This window comes from Atractosteus spatula, chromosome 14, assembly GCF_055471065.1.
Source record: "Atractosteus spatula isolate fAtrSpa1 chromosome 14, fAtrSpa1.hap1, whole genome shotgun sequence".
Lineage (NCBI taxonomy): Eukaryota > Metazoa > Chordata > Actinopteri > Semionotiformes > Lepisosteidae > Atractosteus > Atractosteus spatula.
The window spans coordinates 19330620-19348756 of NC_142719.1; the positions used below are offsets into that span (position 1 = coordinate 19330620).

At 39.3% G+C, this 18137-nt stretch overlaps 2 protein-coding genes across 10 annotated transcripts in view; one reads left to right on the forward strand and one right to left on the reverse strand.

Moving 5' to 3' along the window:
* The window catches only part of LOC148820867 (CD209 antigen-like protein C), a 90781-nt gene that overhangs the window by 8123 nt on the left and 64521 nt on the right, over positions 1-18137 (forward strand). The window contains exons 8-10 of one of the 2 annotated variants that reach the window (XM_088932846.1): positions 489-637; positions 1950-2053; positions 2380-3639. In XM_088932846.1, the coding sequence (XP_088788972.1) occupies positions 489-637; positions 1950-2053; positions 2380-2503 (377 nt within the window). In that variant the 3' untranslated portion in view covers positions 2504-3639. Of the gene's footprint in view, positions 1-488; positions 638-1949; positions 2054-2379; positions 3640-18137 lie in introns of those variants that run through there. The other variant, XM_088932847.1, reaches the window with a different exon arrangement.
* The window catches only part of pnpla6 (patatin-like phospholipase domain containing 6), a 53091-nt gene continuing 45868 nt past the window's right edge, over positions 10915-18137 (reverse strand). For 6 of the 8 annotated variants that reach the window (XM_088932138.1, XM_088932137.1, XM_088932133.1 and 3 more), the window contains 6 exons: positions 16601-16749; positions 15782-15934; positions 15326-15442; positions 15130-15211; positions 14228-14373; positions 10915-13272 (listed from right to left, as the gene is read on the reverse strand). In XM_088932138.1, coding sequence (XP_088788264.1) covers positions 13195-13272; positions 14228-14373; positions 15130-15211; positions 15326-15442; positions 15782-15934; positions 16601-16749 — 725 coding nt within the window. In that variant the 3' untranslated portion in view covers positions 10915-13194. The remainder of the gene's footprint in view (positions 13273-14227; positions 14374-15129; positions 15212-15325; positions 15443-15781; positions 15935-16600; positions 16750-18137) is intronic. The other 2 variants (XM_088932136.1, XM_088932132.1) reach the window with 1 other exon arrangement.

Consider the following 18137-nt stretch of genomic DNA (forward strand, 5'->3'; position numbering starts at 1 on the left):
CTATCCCAGAAACACAAAAAAATTGAGAGCATATGATTTCGACACCAGTCTATCGTAAGGTGATGGATAAAGAGAACATTTTGAATAGTCAGTCAAACCTAACTAGAACATTCTGATAAGATGGGGAGAAATTGAAACACATAAGAAAAACTAAAACCTAATCAATAGAATTGGAATGCTGCAGTGTTAATATCCATGCCAATTTGCTGCAGAAATAAGATTGAAACTTTACAAAAACTAAGTACAAACAGAAAACAATTGTTGAAAAGATATATTTTCTATTAAGTCTTTTTTGTAAAATCATAAATCTAGTGTACAAAAGTCCCAGTTTTTTTCTCTTGCTATGCTGTTTTAGGTAAAGTGATTGTTGGAAAAAGATACCTAACAAAACCTAACAAAAATGCCATTCTTTAAACAAGTATTTTTTATTGGGAAATTAACAATGTCAACAGAAACAGAAAACATCTCCTTTTTTTATTTGCCTGTAGGTTGTGGAAAATCGTGCCCCTGTGACTGGATCCTGTTCAGTGGAAGTTGTTACTATTATTCAAAAGAATCAAGAGACTGGAGGGGAGCTCAAGAGTACTGTGCCAACCAGGCCTCTAGCCTTGCCATTATCAACAATGTTGATGAGCTGGTGAGACCGAGATGCTTTCTTTCCCTCTATATTTGACATTGAATTGAAAAATTCAGTCCAGAAATCTATCTGGTGAAGTTAAGTATGGCATTGAAAAGAAACATTTTAAAATTACACTTGGTTGAATTTATTTACAAAAATAGTTCTTGCAGAATGATGAGCTGCTAAATTGTTTCTGAGTGAATGTTTTTAAATATGGTATGTTGCATTCCATTGCATTGAATTTAGCAGAGATGCAGTGGCCTAAATGCAGCCCCATAGTAAAGCAGGTTAAAGGAGATAGGAAATGGAGAGAAGGTGATCACAGGAAATAATATACAAGAGGGGAGCGTGGAGGAGAAAGGTTTCGGGTGAAGCTGGTAGGGTTTGGGCCTAGAACAAGGAGACCTTAGAATTAGAGAGAGGAGAAGCAGGAAATATCAACAGGGACACAGTAGGAGAGGACCAGTAAGCTTGAGGTGGTGTCAAGGAACAGTTCTTTCCGCGCCCTATGCGGACGACACGATCCGAAAGGTGAAGAAACAATGGGGAAAAATATCATGCAGGAGTCGGTCAGGAGACAGGGGGGCGTGTCCATGCAGTGCTAGTGTCCAAGGGGGAGTGAATCCTGGGCGAACAATCCAAGGGTAAATCCAGAGGGGGAATCCAAGACGGGAGGTTTAGTCCAAGACCAGGGGATCCATCCGTAGTTAAAACCAGAACTGGGTCGGGACCGGCGGGGCAGGGAATCAGGAACAGGAAACTAAAACCATAACGGAGCCAGACGCGGCAGGACCCCGGGCTCTCACGATGCGGAAATCAATGAGAAGCCTCGGGCAAACGCCTGCGTCTGGCTTTAAAGGTGGAACTAAAGAGGGGCTGGAATAAGAAACAGGTGTGGGGAATGGGACAAAACGAGGAAGGGCTGGAGCGCCCTTAAGAGGAGGAGTAACGATCGTGACAGGTGGATGTTGAGGGAGGAGATAAAGTTTTGCAAAGCTTGTAGGCATCTGGAGATAAGAAGAAAAGGAAAATGAAAGACTGGAAGGGGGAAGAAGTTTAAGAATAGAAGAAAAGGTGAATAGGAGCTTAAACTGATTTCTGGCAGCTTAGACTGATTTCAATCCATCTGGCTCGTATCTCAGCCTAGAACAAGTCGAGAATCCAAGATGTTAAGTTTTCACTCCCTTTTTCCCACTGCTGCATTTAATGCTCTTTTCCAACTCCTCATCAGAATGAACAGCAGTATTTTTAATGTGTCCATAAACCACATGGGCACCATAGGTACTGCAATGGCATGTCAATCCTTCATATCTTTCATCATTGCTCCCAGACACATCTGAGCAGCAAAATCTCTTCTATCCATTGGCTGGGCTTGACTGACCTTGACAGGGAAGGGAGCTGGAAATGGGTGGATGAAACACCAGTGGACAAAAAGTAAGTGACAGCACTGCTACACCAGATTAAGGTGGCCTGGTAGCAAATGATGTTTCTTGGTCCCTTAGCCATTCCTGCACTGCTACATGGACATTGCTGTCATCACCGAAGCTACAATCTCAGAGTAGAGTGGTATCCATGGAATGGATATACTCAAGACCAACAGCTTCAGAAAGGTGCAAGTTATGACAATATTCCGGGAAAGGGATGATGACAATATTCTGTTTTTTTTTCAACCACTTCAATGTGAAGCAAGGCATGTGCAAATTAAATTGAAATGCACATTACAAAATAAATTGAGAAAATATATTTATTTTGTTATTTAGATACTGGAATCTTGGGGAGCCCAACAATGCTGGCGAGGAAGACTGTGGAGAGCTGAAAGAAGCTAAACTGAATGATGGACGTTGTAGCGAGATTAAAAGATGGATCTGTGAAAAGAGGTTATAGCCTTCCTGTCCCTACCTCTCCTGAAACAGGCTCTTGAGGACCCTAGCACAGCAGTCTTCATTCTGCATTCAACAGCAGCAGTATTTATGTAATTAATGGGAATGTGCAAGCAAATCTACTGTATGGCACAAAATCAGTGGCAGTATTAACTAAAAACTTTGAACTCTTTCTGTTGCTTGCATAGTTTTCAATCATTGGTGCAATAAAGTAAATCATCATTCCCAGCAGCAGCAATGACAACAATTATAATGTGTGGTGGCACATTGGTTATCATTTTTGCCTTGCAGAGCTGGGGACAGAGTAAAATAATAAGAATAATAAAGTAATAATAATAATAATTGCTTATACTTATATAGTGCTTTTCTGGACACTCCACTCAAAGCACTTTCCAGGTAATGAGGGCTCCCCTCCAACTCCACCAATGTGCAGCATCCACCTGGATGAACCTGGGGTGCTATCTGCATGGAGTTTGCATGTTCTCCTCTTGTTTGTGTGGGTTTTCTGCCAGATGCTGTGGTTTACTCCCATAATCTAAAGACATGCCGGTTCATTGGCTTCTGGGAACATTGGCTCTAGTGTGAGTGTGTTTATATCTGTGTCTGTCTTGTGATGGACTGACTTCCCATCAAGGATGTAGCCCACCTTGTGTCTGTTTCTAGCTTGGATGGTATCCAGCCATACCCCAGTTTCTGTTTCACACTGCACATTTAATTAATTTTGAACTTATTTGTACACATATTTGTGCTTCAAAGGGCTTTGATATTCTGTTATGTTCAGAAAAAGGATGTGTAAATCTAATTTTCAAAACTTCTCGAAAACAAAGTACAGTACCACAAAGCAAAAATTGTGAGAGACCATGTACTGTGGGTCTGGTTTTGAAAAGGCAATGATATGGTTGCCACAGTATTTCATCACTCCTTAGTTCTTGGATGACAACAAGAAATGTATTCCCCTTTGTCACATTTCTGCTGCAATGCTGACACCTACAGTGGATCTTCAATGTTATAATTACATTATCTATTTCTTTTTTTACAATGTCTTCATCGTGTAGTCCTTCTGGCACAGATCATCATCTGTAGAATGAATTAAAATCTGTTTAAACAGGAAAGTCTTGTGTAAATGAATAAACACATTTTAATAAAGCTGTTGCATTGTGGATTGTATTCACAAAGAAATAGACAGTTAAGTTCAACGTCTTGTGCTGGAAAACTGTTTCAATTTTGTTGGAACAGGCCATCTGACATTGAGGCAGTAATACAGTATTTCACATTAATCTCTGATCTTTTACTACCTGAGAAAAAAGAAAACATAACTTAAAAGAGCCTTACACATCTGGTTCACACATCTCAACAGTTGCAATTGTTTCTCTCACAAAGACACTATTAGCTATGCTGCTTTAAGCCCTCATTCTAAACTGCAGTAGCAAAACTGCTAATGAGCTGAAGAGTGTCAGTCTGTTCCATTTAAAATGTAACAAATTATATGACCAGACATTTATGGTTCTGGAAACTATACAGATTGTGTGGGACATCAGATTGTGAAAAAAATCCATCATGCTAATAACAAGATTGAATAATCCAGCAGTTATATGACCCTGTAACTCAACTCAACTGGCAACCTATTGAATCTAAGCAGGTGTGAGCCCAGTCAGTACCTGGATGGGAGACCTCCTGGGAAAAACTGGGGAAAATGGTTGCTGCTGGAAGAGGTGTTAATGGGGCCAGCAAGTCTGTGTGGGTCCTAATGCCCCAGTATAGTGATGGGGGCTCTATACCATAAAAAAGGTGCCTTGCTTTTGAAAAGACATGAAACCAAGGTCCTACTGTAACTCTCTGTGGTCATTAAAAATACCAGGGTGTTTCTTGAAAACAGTACGGGTGTTACCCCCAGCATCCTGGACAAATTTCCCTCTGGCCTTTACCAATTCTCCTAATAATCCCCCATCAATAAAAAATTGGCTTCATCACTCTGTTCTCCTTCCCACTGATAGCTGGTGTGTGGTGAGTGTACTGACGCACTATGGCTGCTGTTGCATCATCCAGGTGGGGCTGCACACTGGTGGTGGTGGAGGGGAGACCCCATTACCTGTAAAGCGCTTTGAGTGGAGTGTCCAGAAAAGCGCTATATAAGTGCATTATTTATGTTGTGTAGCAATAAACGACTTTTCAGTTGGAAACTGCGTTTAAAATATTCAGACTGAATTCATTGACTGAACAAATTTAGAGTAACTTCTTGTAGCGAGGGGTATTCTGTATTTAATCTTTAATCTGTGATCTGAAAGTTTGGAAAATATATTAAAACCTGGTTTCAACAAAAGTTAAATAATCAAGCCTGTAGTCAAAAAATGAACTTACAGTATGTTAGAGTCTCAGATGTAAAGACTATGGATCCCTTCCAGAGATCTGTTATGATTTTATGTTATACTTTTCTTTTGTCAGGAGCACAGTGATAGAACTGAAGCTCTTTATGTGTTAAAGTCTCATGCACCAAATCCTGAAGAGTCTCTCCAGTTTGTTCTTCATTGATAAAAACAAAGTAGTTGTTTGGGATGAAAGCACCCTGCAGCCTTTTAGAGTCAGGTCTTTTTATTGAACAAAATTTTACATTTACTACAATATATTTTTAAATCATATAAAATATTAAGAAGGACTGCCTCAAATGAGTAGTAAATGCATGTGTCTAAAATAAGTGTTAAAAACAATTTATTTTAAATTATCAAAAGCTTTTGACAAATGCTAAGAATCTTACATATAATGTAATGCACATTTAATTTAAATTCATTTAAAATAATTAAAGAATTTTGCTTTATCTAATGCTTCTTTTGCACAGGTAACCTCTTCACATATGAAATAATCTTCATATTTGTGTTCACATTTTTTTTAAAAAAGGAAAGCATTTCTTTGGTAGTTATACAGAAGGCATTATAACTAGTAAGTAAACATATACTATAAGTATATATAAGTTAGACATGAAGTTATAAGTATAAGTTAGACATTATAAGGCATCATATAAATATATAAATTACAGAGATTTTAAACATCAACATTCAGCAGCACAGATTACTTTTGGGTTGCAAGCACTGCTGCCTCATAGCTCCAGGGTCCTCGGTTTAAGTTCAGCCTTGACAGTCTGTCTGTGTGGAGTTACATGTTCTTGGTGATTTTTTTGCCTGTGTTCCTATTTCCTCCCATCTAAGATAAGATAAGATTGCTTCATTGGCCATACACAATTTCTTGTATTAGGAATTTCTTTTTTTTCTCTCTTACCCCAACTTGCTTTCCATGAGGCACACAGACAGGGAGAGAAGCTTGGGGTCAGAGCACAGGGTCAGCCATTTATACACCGCCCCCTGAGCAGTTGGGGTTAAGGGCCTTGCTCAGGGGCCCAACGGAGTAGGATTCCTCTGCCGGCAGCAGGATACGAACCTTCCAGCCACAGTCCTTTCCTCTGTGGCCCTGTGATGGATTGGTATTTCTATCCAGGAGAAGAACAGGCATGTGTTTCTGGGAATGGAATTCTGGGATTTCAGTTCTATTCTTTCAAATTAGGCTTCATAGACCTTGACATCACCAGTGACTTTGTGATAATGCATGAAGATTTATTTCATTTCACTTGCACATCTTTTCTGAAAGATCAATCCTGAACTCCTTTCACTAACTATACAACATTTCTGCCACATTTAAATCCTGTCTCAGTTCTGCTTTGTCTAGTATAACAATAAACTGAGTTGTGACGTTTCCACATCAAGGCCACAAAAGTTAAAGAATGAGAAAGGAACAATTCAGTGACATTTCTGACCACTGTGTTCACCTTTACATTAGGCCAGAATACTGTATGTCTGATTACAATACTATTTTATTATGTAATAACTTTAAGATAATTTTCACTTATTCATATACATTTCTGACATAATGAGAATATGTGAATGTGAATATTATTTTGGGAATTAAAAATAAATTTTAAAAATCACTGAACACCCCCAACTCTGCAAGCTTTTTTCCCCATTGTGGATCGCTGAGGCTCTAGAGCAGTGTTCACAAAAACAAGGACGCATGGATAAATAGGTCACCACCCTATAATTTCTGCAGTGCTGGACAGTTTCAACAGTCCCTGAACAAAAAGGTGTAGAAAATGAATTGCCATTGTGGACAAGTAATGGCAGTAACACTGGGATGGGATTGGTCTTTTGTGGTTCTCCTCCACCCTTGCAGCTATTACTACAGGGGGGTACCAGTCTAGTCATACTATGGCCAGGGGGTTGGCCCTCAGCCAAAATGGATTAAGCCAAATTTACTGTAACTAAACCACTCTATAATACATTTAATTCCTGGGTGTTGTTATTCCTAGTGAGCTTACAATTATTGCTATACTTTTATCATTTTCTGTACTGAAGCTGGTGGAGCTACAGCATCTACTGTAACAGATTATACCAGTATGAGAAACGCCTATATCCGGATGTGTAAATGAAGCCATGATTCAGGTGATGATGCAGAACATAGGCTTCTAGTAACTCATTCCCAATAGAGTCACCCAACACACTTACAGTGTAGAAAGCAGAGCCGTACAGTACCTTGTTTTATAACATTTTTCAACTCTAATCCATGATTTTTCATTGATGCTTAGACTAAACCTTTAAGTGTGAAGAACAACATTTAAAATCAGTCAATGCTCTCTTCAGCAGTGTCTGAGGATCCTTCCCTGTGTGTGTTTTACACACAACAGAGGCTGAAGCTTTAGTGCTGGACACTGAGCTTGAGTTTGAAAGGAGCTACAGTTGTAAGTTCTTCTGTTAATGTAGATATACCTGGACTAAACCTGTTAACCGCAGTTCACCCACAGCTTGTGAAACTGTAAAATAAATGTATTTTTGTCATGCAAAAACAGCAGCAGTCGATGGTGTTGTATGTACAATGATCATATAATGAGAATTGTTTATTTTCAAGTTAACAATGGGATGAGAGACAAAATCTCACAATTATTTTTCTACTTTGGTCATTTGCTGAACTGAAGCTAGTGGAGCTACATACTGTACAATTAATGTAAACATTATACGTACTGTATACCCTCAAGTTCTGTTTTATAATGTGTAAAATGCAAATATAAATGCAAATATAATTCAAGCAAGACCCTAGGCTTCTACTAACACATTCCCGTCAGAGTCTCCCGAACACCATTACGATGTTGAAGCAGAGCCTTACTTTGGTTGGTAAGATTTTGTCAACTCTAATCTCAGGTTTTCCATTCATTTGGAAACTTGAGAGAGAAAAAGAAATACAGACATGCTTAGACAATAATTTTTAACTGTGAAGAATATTTAAAATTGTTCTTTTCAGTAGTGTCTCAAGATCCTTCCCCATGTGTTTTGTTTCCTGTGGGTGGTTGGGAGGTATTCATGTGTTTTTTTCATTTCATAGGGCTGCTACTACTTGTAGATGAGAAGGAAAAGTGCTGTTTTTAAATTAACTTTGAAATGAATTTGCAAATACTGAAAAAGAACTGCAGCAAAGCTAGATTTTTGTGTTGTTTACCTTTATTTTTATCACAAAATCAGTGGCTGAAGCTTCAAAGCATGAAACTGTGTGTAAAATAAATGGATCTTTATAATACAAAACCATTTGTAGTTGATGGTGTTGTATGAACAGTGACCAAATGAGGTGATTTCACTGATGAACTGTTAATTTCGAACTTCGTACCTGAGTTATCAATTTTTTTATATTAAAAAACTAAACCATTAAAACTTAAAGACATTAACATGGGGGAAATCAATGAAATCTCACCATTATTTATCATTTGCTGAACTGAAGCTGAAAGTAATCTAAACTATTATGCCTATACTCCAAACTGCTGTTTTAAATGTGTAAAACACAAATGTAATCAAGTGATGATGCAGAAACCAGGTTTCTACTAACATTTTCAACAGATTCACCCAAACACAGTTACGATGTAGAAAGTAGACACCTTGGTTTGTAAGATTTAACTCTAATCTAAGACTTTCCATTGATTTGGAGAAAAAAAAACAGACATGCTTAGACCAAAACCTTTAACTTTGAAAAACATTTCAAATCAGTGTTCTTTTCAGTAGTGTCAGGAACAAAATAGTGTACAGCCACATTATACTTCAAAAAAGTAGTTAGACTATGTATTTCACATTTACTGTATATAACATAAAATGTTATATTTTAAAGACATGTGACATGTCAGACTAAGAAAAAAGATTAAATAAGGCTGCAGTTTCTGCAAAATCGAATACAACACAAGTGCCACCTAGTGCTCTGATTTGAGCTGTGCTGAAAATGGCCAGATAGGACTGTTTTATTACTCCAGTGTGTTTTCTGTTGACATAGGTTTTGACACACATTCTAGATGGCTGCATTTGTATGCACTGGGAAGGTTTTTGCTGTTATGCAACACTTACAAAATAATTACATAGTTACAAGTAAGCAGACATCACCTACAAAAAACTTTTATTTGACAGAAATTTAAAAAAATCAACAATAACAAGACACATTTAAAGCCTTCCTTTCAGCATGTCTTGTTTTCAGTCATGTAATAGTCTAAACGCTCTGAAATGCTAGTCTGTATACATCATGTGTACTGTTTTGCTTCTTCCAACTTTACTTCTTACTTCTTACTCTTCTGGCTTGTGCTACTCTTGCAGTTATTATACAGTGCATATTTTTTTATCTAATTGCATGTGTGCTTAATGCAGACTTTGTATATATTGTAAGCCCCCTGGATAAGGGCATCTGCTAAGTGTGTCATAATTTCATTCCAAAAAGAGCTCGAGGTAGAACTGGAGCCCCTGCAGAAGAAGTTAATGTCTTTAATCAAATTCAAGCAAAATATGACTATAAGGCACAGTTCCTCAAGGTAATATTATAATGATAAATGCATGCTATCCCAGAAGGAAATCAAAAAGATAATGTAAAATAACTTTGGTCAACATGTTTTCAAATGTACTACACATCATCCAGACCTAGGCCTAGTAAACTGAGAGCCAGATAAAGGAGTTTGAGAAACGTCACCACTTTCTTCGAGATAAAGAGTCAGGCAGGATAGCTGCACTGAGGGAGGATAAAATTAATTTACAGATGGAATTTGCTTACTTACTCTGATGGGTCTATACCTTCCTCTGATACAGTATGTCTATGCCTAGGGTGAAGTCAAAGTCCATCAACAGATGACTTTCTATGAATCCAACAAGAGGATTCTTGATGACATGCCTGTTTAATAAGATACAGAATGGCCTAACCATGGATACTGCTCACTCTGAAAACAAACCCCAGAAGATCAGAGTGCTGCTGGACTATGACAGGTGGAGGTTTCATTCTTGAACACCCATCTACTGTATACTTCTACACATTTACAGAGAATGTTTTTCCATCCTTCTTCCCTGGCTTAGACCTTACTCCTGTGAGAACCTGCCCAGTACGTGATGTTGGATAACAGCAGAGTTTGTTGACGGTAGAACTCTTGCCCACCTGATGCTAGCAGAATGGTTTCTCTCCTGAGTAAGTGCTCTGTACTGTATCTGACAGCTTCATGTCGATTTCATTCTTTCTTTAGTAACTTCATTGGGAATCATGCACCAAGTTTAATGTCCCCGATCTCCTCCTGCTCCCAGATCTTTCTCCTAGAACTGCCATCTAAATACAGGGCCCCCCTTTTCCCTCTGTTTGTTAATTCTCTACCTTCTACAGGCTTTATAATTTTAAAACACAACAGGTTTCACCAGAATCCTCACATTAGAGAGACAGATTTTGCTTTTTCTTTGGAAAATCCAATTGCTTTCAGCAAAAACTCAACCATGGTATCCAAAGGCGACAACCAGTCTCCCTTTCTTATTGGACACGATCCAGATTGTAATTAGTGGGATCACCTGGTAAAAATCAGGGAAAGTTGGTGTGAAAGAAGGCTTCAGTAGACTTCATTGATTAATTGTGGTCAAACCAAGTTTAAATTGAATAACTGAATAACTGTTATTCCCTTTAAAACCAGCATGCAGTGAGCCTCCCATTTATGTGGTCCTGGAAAAAGAAATATTCTTCAAAACACTATTTAGATTTATTTATGGCAAACTTGGACCCCTGGCTTTGATTAAAGATTAGTTGAAGATGAGAAAAATTGAGACAGGAAAACAAAAACTGTTAAAATTTGTGGCCTGTTGAGGTGGCGTTGCCCTTTTCTCAACCTAATATTTCAGTTACCTGACAAGAAGGAAACCCCAGATAGAAGGAACAGTTCCCCTATTAATCACCTTATAATCAAAAGTGTTTCTGCAAAGTTACAAAATACAAATGACAAAACCAGAATAACATCTGCAGATCACTCTGAAGAAGGCAATCTGAACGATACTTCGGAATTATAAAGTAGTTAGTACTGGTTATCAATAAAAAACACAAGACACTTGCTTTGTCGTTAATTTATATTATTCAATTATACTGTATATATTTCTTAAATTACATCACATCTGTTATATAACATCTTCATAATCCTGCTCTCCTGTAGCATTCATGTCAGGTCCAAACAACCAAAAAAACAATTTCCATCTTTCCATTATTTTACATCCATATCAGTGCAAAAAGCTAAAGCAATGCTAAAGAAACAAAGTATATACATCTATACTTAGTTATTTTATATTAATGTATTTTAGTGGTTTATTTGAGTTAAAGAACAATTTAAAAACTTTTTTTTTTGGTAAAAGAAATGCTTTCAATTATATCACCAAACCACGAGTCATATAAAAAACGCTCAGTCTATCAAGATTCAGTGCAAAAAAGAACTTCAAAAACACCGAATTCTTTTAGTTCTTTGTCTTGTGCAAGAGAATTTATCAAAACTGAGACAGAAATAAAAATAAAAGGGTAATCAGAATCTAACAAACCAAATATATATCGTCATCTTTTAAAGCAATGTGCCCATAAATATTATGGTTCACAAGCAAAACCACTATAAAGTAAAAACAGGAATGTCCCTATAAAACTGATATAACAAGTCATACACAGCTGCAAGATTTTTTTTTCTTCATAATCATAAAGGAGCAATTTTTTTATTCAAAAGCTTTAAGTGGGGATGGGCGCCATTTTATGACAGTTGTGAGTCGGCACACCCATTTCTTGCAAATCAGCTAAGTGTACAGTGAACAGAAAAAAAGTTTGGAAGTAGTTAAAAAAATTCTGAGGCTCTTAATTTTGGAGCTTGTCTTAATCCTGGTGCAGGGCTTTATCATTCTCTACCACAATAAAATCGGCAGCCCTCAATCACAAATTCAGGGACTCTTCAGGGAGCTATGCACTGGATTGTTGACAATAATTACAGATATGGAAACCAAGAGATGGCAGGATGAGGAAGAGTATTGAACTAAACATGTGACTGTTCTGTCTTGTAACAGACTATTGTAATGTTCTGGTTTATTATAATAAGTAGACATTGCAGTAATACTGTGCAGACCTTGTTGAATCAAAATCATATGTCAATGACAAGAAAGTGTAGTGTAAGAGAAAGTGTATTTTCACCATAGTGTCGTAACTTAAGGATGATAAGAAAAGTTTCACAAACTGATTGAGCTTGGAGGAAGACATGATTCTTGTTCTTTCTGCTCTGAACCTAAAGAGCCCGTGAGCAATCACACAGTAGACCTACACTCATTCCCTGGGAATGAAGGTGTGTGGTCTTCCTCTTTCTGTGCTGATCAGCAGAGCAGGAAACTGGAAAAAACACATCCACCCTTTGCACACACTCAAGCTGAGCACGTAAACTTCAAACTATAAAATAAACGCCTCTCTTGCTTTCATTAGAGTTCATGAAAAAATAGTAGATATAAGATTTATGCACTTTCCTAGCAGCTGGAGGCCTCCTGACCTTTCTCCATCAGCTTTAGGTTGGAATTTACAGTTTGGGACTTTAGCCGATGTATTGGGTTGCTCAGGCTGGAAACAGAAATCAACGTGATTTGAACCAGATCTCAACAGAGAGATGTTCAACAAACAATTGTTTAAAGAAAAAAATCAGGCCTATTTTTCAGAACAGGCTAACATCAGGCTTGCACCAAGGCTAGGCCAAGTTACCCAGAATGCAATACACCAATGCCCCCCACAGTGAACAATGTTTCTCAATATTTTGGATGCAACAGCTCAAGTGCTGATTGACGTAGTGTTTTAGGAAAATTAATGAGGAGAGTGAGAGAGGAAAGTGCTCATGAAACCATCACAGTAGAACGGCAGAATTCTCAGAGTTGACAGGTTAACGATTGCACAACTAGGAACAGAAAACTGGAAAATCTGTAAATGCTGTATGCATTTTGTTCTCCGTCTTGGATCTTTGAGACTTCAGCAAAAATCCAGACCTGCGGCTAAGGGAACTAAGGGAAGCCTTGCACTTGGTTACAATAAGGAAATATTGGAAAATAAAAATGCATTCTTGAAAACAGCACTTGCTTGGAGACTGGCGATTTCCAGCCCTCCAGGAAACATGAACGACGTATGTTTAAGCACAGCAGCTGAAAAGGTTTGGTTCCCAGAGTTACAGTCTGTACACGTCTCCTGCAATGGGACTGGTTAAGCCAGTATAGACAAGCTGTGTTGAGTGTGCCAAGCTCTTTGTAAATGATGCCCCTGGATCAAAAAAGGTTATAAAAAATCCAAAACTTTCTGTAGGCAGTTATGGCCACTACTGCTGCTCCAGTGCCTCTGCTACGAGTCGGAGATCTCAGAGCAGGTATTGGAGTCACTGGTTTTCTTCCGTCGGTTCCGAACAGACTTCAGCTCATCCTAAGGACACAAGCAATGGAACACTTGTAAGTGATGGACATAATTCATAATGCAATGCAATCTGCTTCCAGGGTGCTCTTCACACAGAGACTCCCAGTGAGCTGAATCCTACGATGGTGTCCCAACCTTCAATTAATTTGCGACTGTTGCATAATACTAAAAAAAACCACAATTAAGATCCAGAATGCCTTTTCACCCACTGTGGTTGGTGCCCCCAGCATGACAACACACTCTAAGCCATATCCTAGATGGCAGGCTGGCACTTGAGCCAGTCATGATGTGAAAGGTGAGAGGGAACATCCACAGTATTGCAGTGGTCCAAGCAGACAGTCATGTAAGGAGTGGTCGCTGCTCAAATTACAGATTTTGGTGGACATAAATAACAGATAAGATTAAGAACAAAACTCAAACTAAAACCATCCTTCCGAATTAAGACTCAGTAATAATATTCTCTCAGCTCTTTCGGTCACACTCTCTTTGTAAGTCTCTGCCCAAAACGATCGTTGGTTAGCTGATCCCGGAAGTGACCATAGAAATTTGTGCTGCTTTGTCATTTCACCCAAACAGTTTCTCCAAAGCTTATCTTAAAAAAACTGACAGTGACTTGCTCCTATGCTACTGGCAACTGTTTGCAGATGCCTTTGGTGTCATCAAGGAAGGGTAGTTGCACATGCCCGGAAAAAGCTAAATATTTCAACACATTCTTTGTTGCAGAATGCTGAAATAATGGCAAAATGACAAACACCATGATTGCTCATTGCGATTTCACACTGCAGCACCCTGGTCAGGGCACTTTACTGCAAGGCTCTGGGTGTGAGCACCAGTAAAGAAACAGTCAGGTCCAAAAAAAAAAGACAACTCAAACATTTTTAAACTAGCGAAAACCGTTTTTTCCCTCAACTATGTATTTTTCAGACTGCTACTCTCAGGAAGGTAAAAAGAGCAGAGTCCTTACCACCTCAAACACCCCATTCTGTCCCCACTCCCCAGGGGACTGATCATCCTGCTCCTCTGGCTCCTCCTCCTCTTCCTCACCCTCTTCCTCTCGTACCGTGTCCATTCCATCATCCTCATATTCAGTCAGGCAGTCCGATTCCTCTGCTAAATTGAAGGGGAACAAGGTGGGGTTTTAGTTCCGTGGCAAAAAGGCCACAAGTTTATTCAGACACCTTCGTGGCTTCTTCTTTCATCCTGTAATGCTATCAAAATACATAGCATTCTAATGGTTCACTTTTCTTGATAACTTAACATAATGAAAATCATTTAAAAGAGCAAGGTAAAGGGAACATGGGACCTTGGTAGAGATATCAGGTGTTGCTGACAAACACAAATCATATGGAATCAAGGATCATTTTCAGTATCAGAGTGTTCAAATCCATAATGCTCTTCCATTTAGGAAGATGCTTGCTGGAACGGAATTTCAAATACGGTATCAGGACAGCACAGAGCCAAAACATTATTTTTATACATTTCTGAAGTAAATTATTAACTTGGGTGCATCTAAGCATGATGAGGAAGTTACTTATTCCTAATAAGGATCATGGCAATCTGGAGTTTAGCTCGGAGCCAAAGTGTGCAAGATAGGACTACACCCCGCATGGGACACCAGTCTGTCACAGGTCCTGTCTTTGCAGGGGTAGAGAGGAGACACAAAGCAGGTACCAGTGAGACAGAAAGAAAATTAAAAAAAATGTAGATTTATGAACAAGACCACTGTGCAGCATGTTCTAGCTAGACACATGTATAATCCGAGAAGCTGACCCATCACTGTCCTAAAGCTTTTGTTTCCACCTGGATTTTAGATATGGTTTTGCCATTTCAGTTTCAGGATCAAGAACAAATCAATCTGAGCCTCACCTTCTGCAGACACGTAGCTATGGACTGGCTCAATCCTGGACACAATCTCAGCGAGGTCCGTGAAGTCTGCCCCAGGGCAAATCTATAGGGTAAGGAAGAACCGTCCAGAAGCTTAATATACATCAGCTTACAGCATCCGAGGCTGTAGGAAGGAAAACAGCTTTAAACACAATTTCTGATCATACGGTGTACTCACATCCGCCTTCTTGCTCTCGTTGAAATCGGCTGAGCGCCTGTCCTTCAGCATGTTGTCAATGATGTCCCCTCGGCTCCAGCCATCAAACACTACTTTACCATGCTGGTAGCCCACATCCTGAAAAATGGGGAGAAGGGGAGGGATACTCTATTGGGCTAGGAGGTCCGAACAATTTGATATATTTTGGTGCTTCATGCAGATAGGACCCAATTTCATTCATAACTATTGGTGTTAAACGGTGTCAAATTACTCCTATTCCCAGAAATCCAATGCAAATTCCACTCCTAATTTTATAAAGAAACAGGTGTTTAAATAAAACGGCTCTGATCCCACTTTTGCTACGTGTACTTCTGAACCCGGACAATTAAAGGAGCGATTCTGTGGCTTGCTTGTCAGATAGTCAGGAGCTTCCAATTCAAAGAAGGCACTGCCCTTGAACAGACTATCTGTACTCACGTAGATCTCGTCAAACTTGCCAAAGTCCATGGTCTTAAAGCGGTCGATGGGGGGCCGGATGTACTCGCAGTAGGCACTGTTCTTGACCACCTCCAGCTGCCGGACACAGGACACGTAGGCCAACCTGGACTGAATCTCAGCCATGTCGGGCACCTGTGGAGCACAGGATGGGAGCAAGGGGACAGTTAGAGGATTGTCTTGGAACAGTCCAACACCAAACATGCAGGAACCAAGTACATCTGTAGAGCAGGCGTCTGGATTCCATTCTCGTCTTATCATAACATGTTAGAATTCTACGACTGAGATCTATACCTAGCAATATCAGCTTAGACTTGGTCAGGACACTAACATTGTGGCATCCCTGCAGCAGCACACTGACATCATTCCTCAAAAACATTCTCAATCTGCAAATGCACAGTCTCACATGATCTACTGTATTTAAACCATACCCTTTCCTATACAGCAGTCACAATATGTGGGATTGATTTAAAATGAAACATCATGTTTCCCAACCAGCAGCATAATACAGCCTGTCTAACCAGGTGTTATGGATTTTGGTCTAGGTAGGTTTGGTCATTTGGTCATTTGCAAATGCCTTGCCCTACTTTGAAGTGGAAGAATCCTTTGAGGTGAACCTGCCTGTGAAAATCCCAAGCAGCTGTGAAACTGGTGGCAACAATAGGAGCCAGCAGACTGGCGCAGACACATTGCTTGCGATTCACTTCTTGCTCTTTTTATTAAAATAGCTGTCATGGCCAAACAAAGGAAGACCCATAAAAAAAAGAAATGGGAAAACCAACTAACTCTTTCTTGGCTTACTTTGACTTTTTCTGCCCAGGGGTTAATGCGTTTCCACAGGAGCCACCAGCCAGAAAGGCAGTCCCCGTAGTTGGACAGGTCCGTCTCGTCCTGGCTCCCCACATCGATGGCAATCACCGTTTTGGCGCCCATGTTCCTGGCCATATCAGCTGTGGCGGACATTGTAGTGAAAAAACAAACCGTGAATATAAAAAAAAACAAGCCCAAGCGCTGGGCCTTTTTTTGGGAAACCACTCTGCCAACAGCTATTTTGCTGGACACTTCTCAGTTTCTTATCTTGAGCTGGGATTCAGAAACGTGTTTGCAACGTGTGCGTCCCTTGATCTTGCCCATCCCGTCTGTGGGCTGCTCTAGCAGTGGATCAGGGAAAAATTGATTTATAGCAGAATAGCAGAGTAGTCCCAGTAAAGAGACCAAGCAAGACCAGGATCCAAGAGATTGAGAAGACTTGTGAATCCAGGTGGTAAAGCCAGGAAAGTAAGCCTACAGTTTCAGCATGGCATTTATACCTGTGGTGAAAAAGCCAGCAATGCAATGACCTTCAGAAGCAGCTGTCATCACAGGACTGGGGTTTTAAGTCCGTTTGGAAGAGGAAAGCATTTTCACCAACTTATCCTTGGGGCTGTACCTCGCCCATTGATTATTGCATCCTGTAAACGAGTGCAGTTCAGGAATCTTTCTGGCTAAACACAAATGTCATCTAAGTCATGATTCACATTTAACATCATTCACTTCACCATTTATGATTTAGGTACATTAATCTATAATGCCTGTGATAAAACTGTAGTCTTAATGGTACCAGTTGTAGGATGGTGTGTGAGAAATCTCCAACCACGTTTATCAAACTGTCTTCCATAATGGTCATCTGGTATTGATATGAATTTGAGCAGTAAGCTTATGTTTAGAATTTGAACTGCTTTTTGTTTCTGAGACCCCACTGAAACTGAACCTTTAAAATGTTCTGCATTTCAATAGAATCAGCTCAACAAAAGGTTAATACACAGCAATTAAATAGGGTTTGGAAAAGCATAAAATCAGATATGATTTCAGGATTTTGACAAGTAATTGTCCTTGGATGTTACACTGAAATGTTTATAAGAGCCCTTTAAACATATAAAAATCATAAACATCATTATGAAAAATCCTATTCATTGTTTCTATGACTAAAATACTGATTGTCAAAAATCTGGGTGTATCCATTCTTTGGAAACCTCAGCCTGAATGCTATTATTTTGAAAATGCTACCAGTGTACTTCAAAATCATTTGTACTGCACTATTTTAAAATTTGGAATTTACCAATTTATTATGCTGTATATCCATGCTATTTGGAAGTGACAGGTGCTCAAAGAATTGGCTCTCTGACACCAACTCCTGTGCTGCAGAGGGCGAATATGGACGTTCTGATATTCTCCTGTGACATGCCCACCCTTCAGGGCCAATGAGGTTTTGACATGCAACAACCTCCAGCACTTAACAGCAGAGAGGATTCTGATTGAAGGAGCAGCTTGTCTGTCGCCGATGTCAAAAGTCCACAGA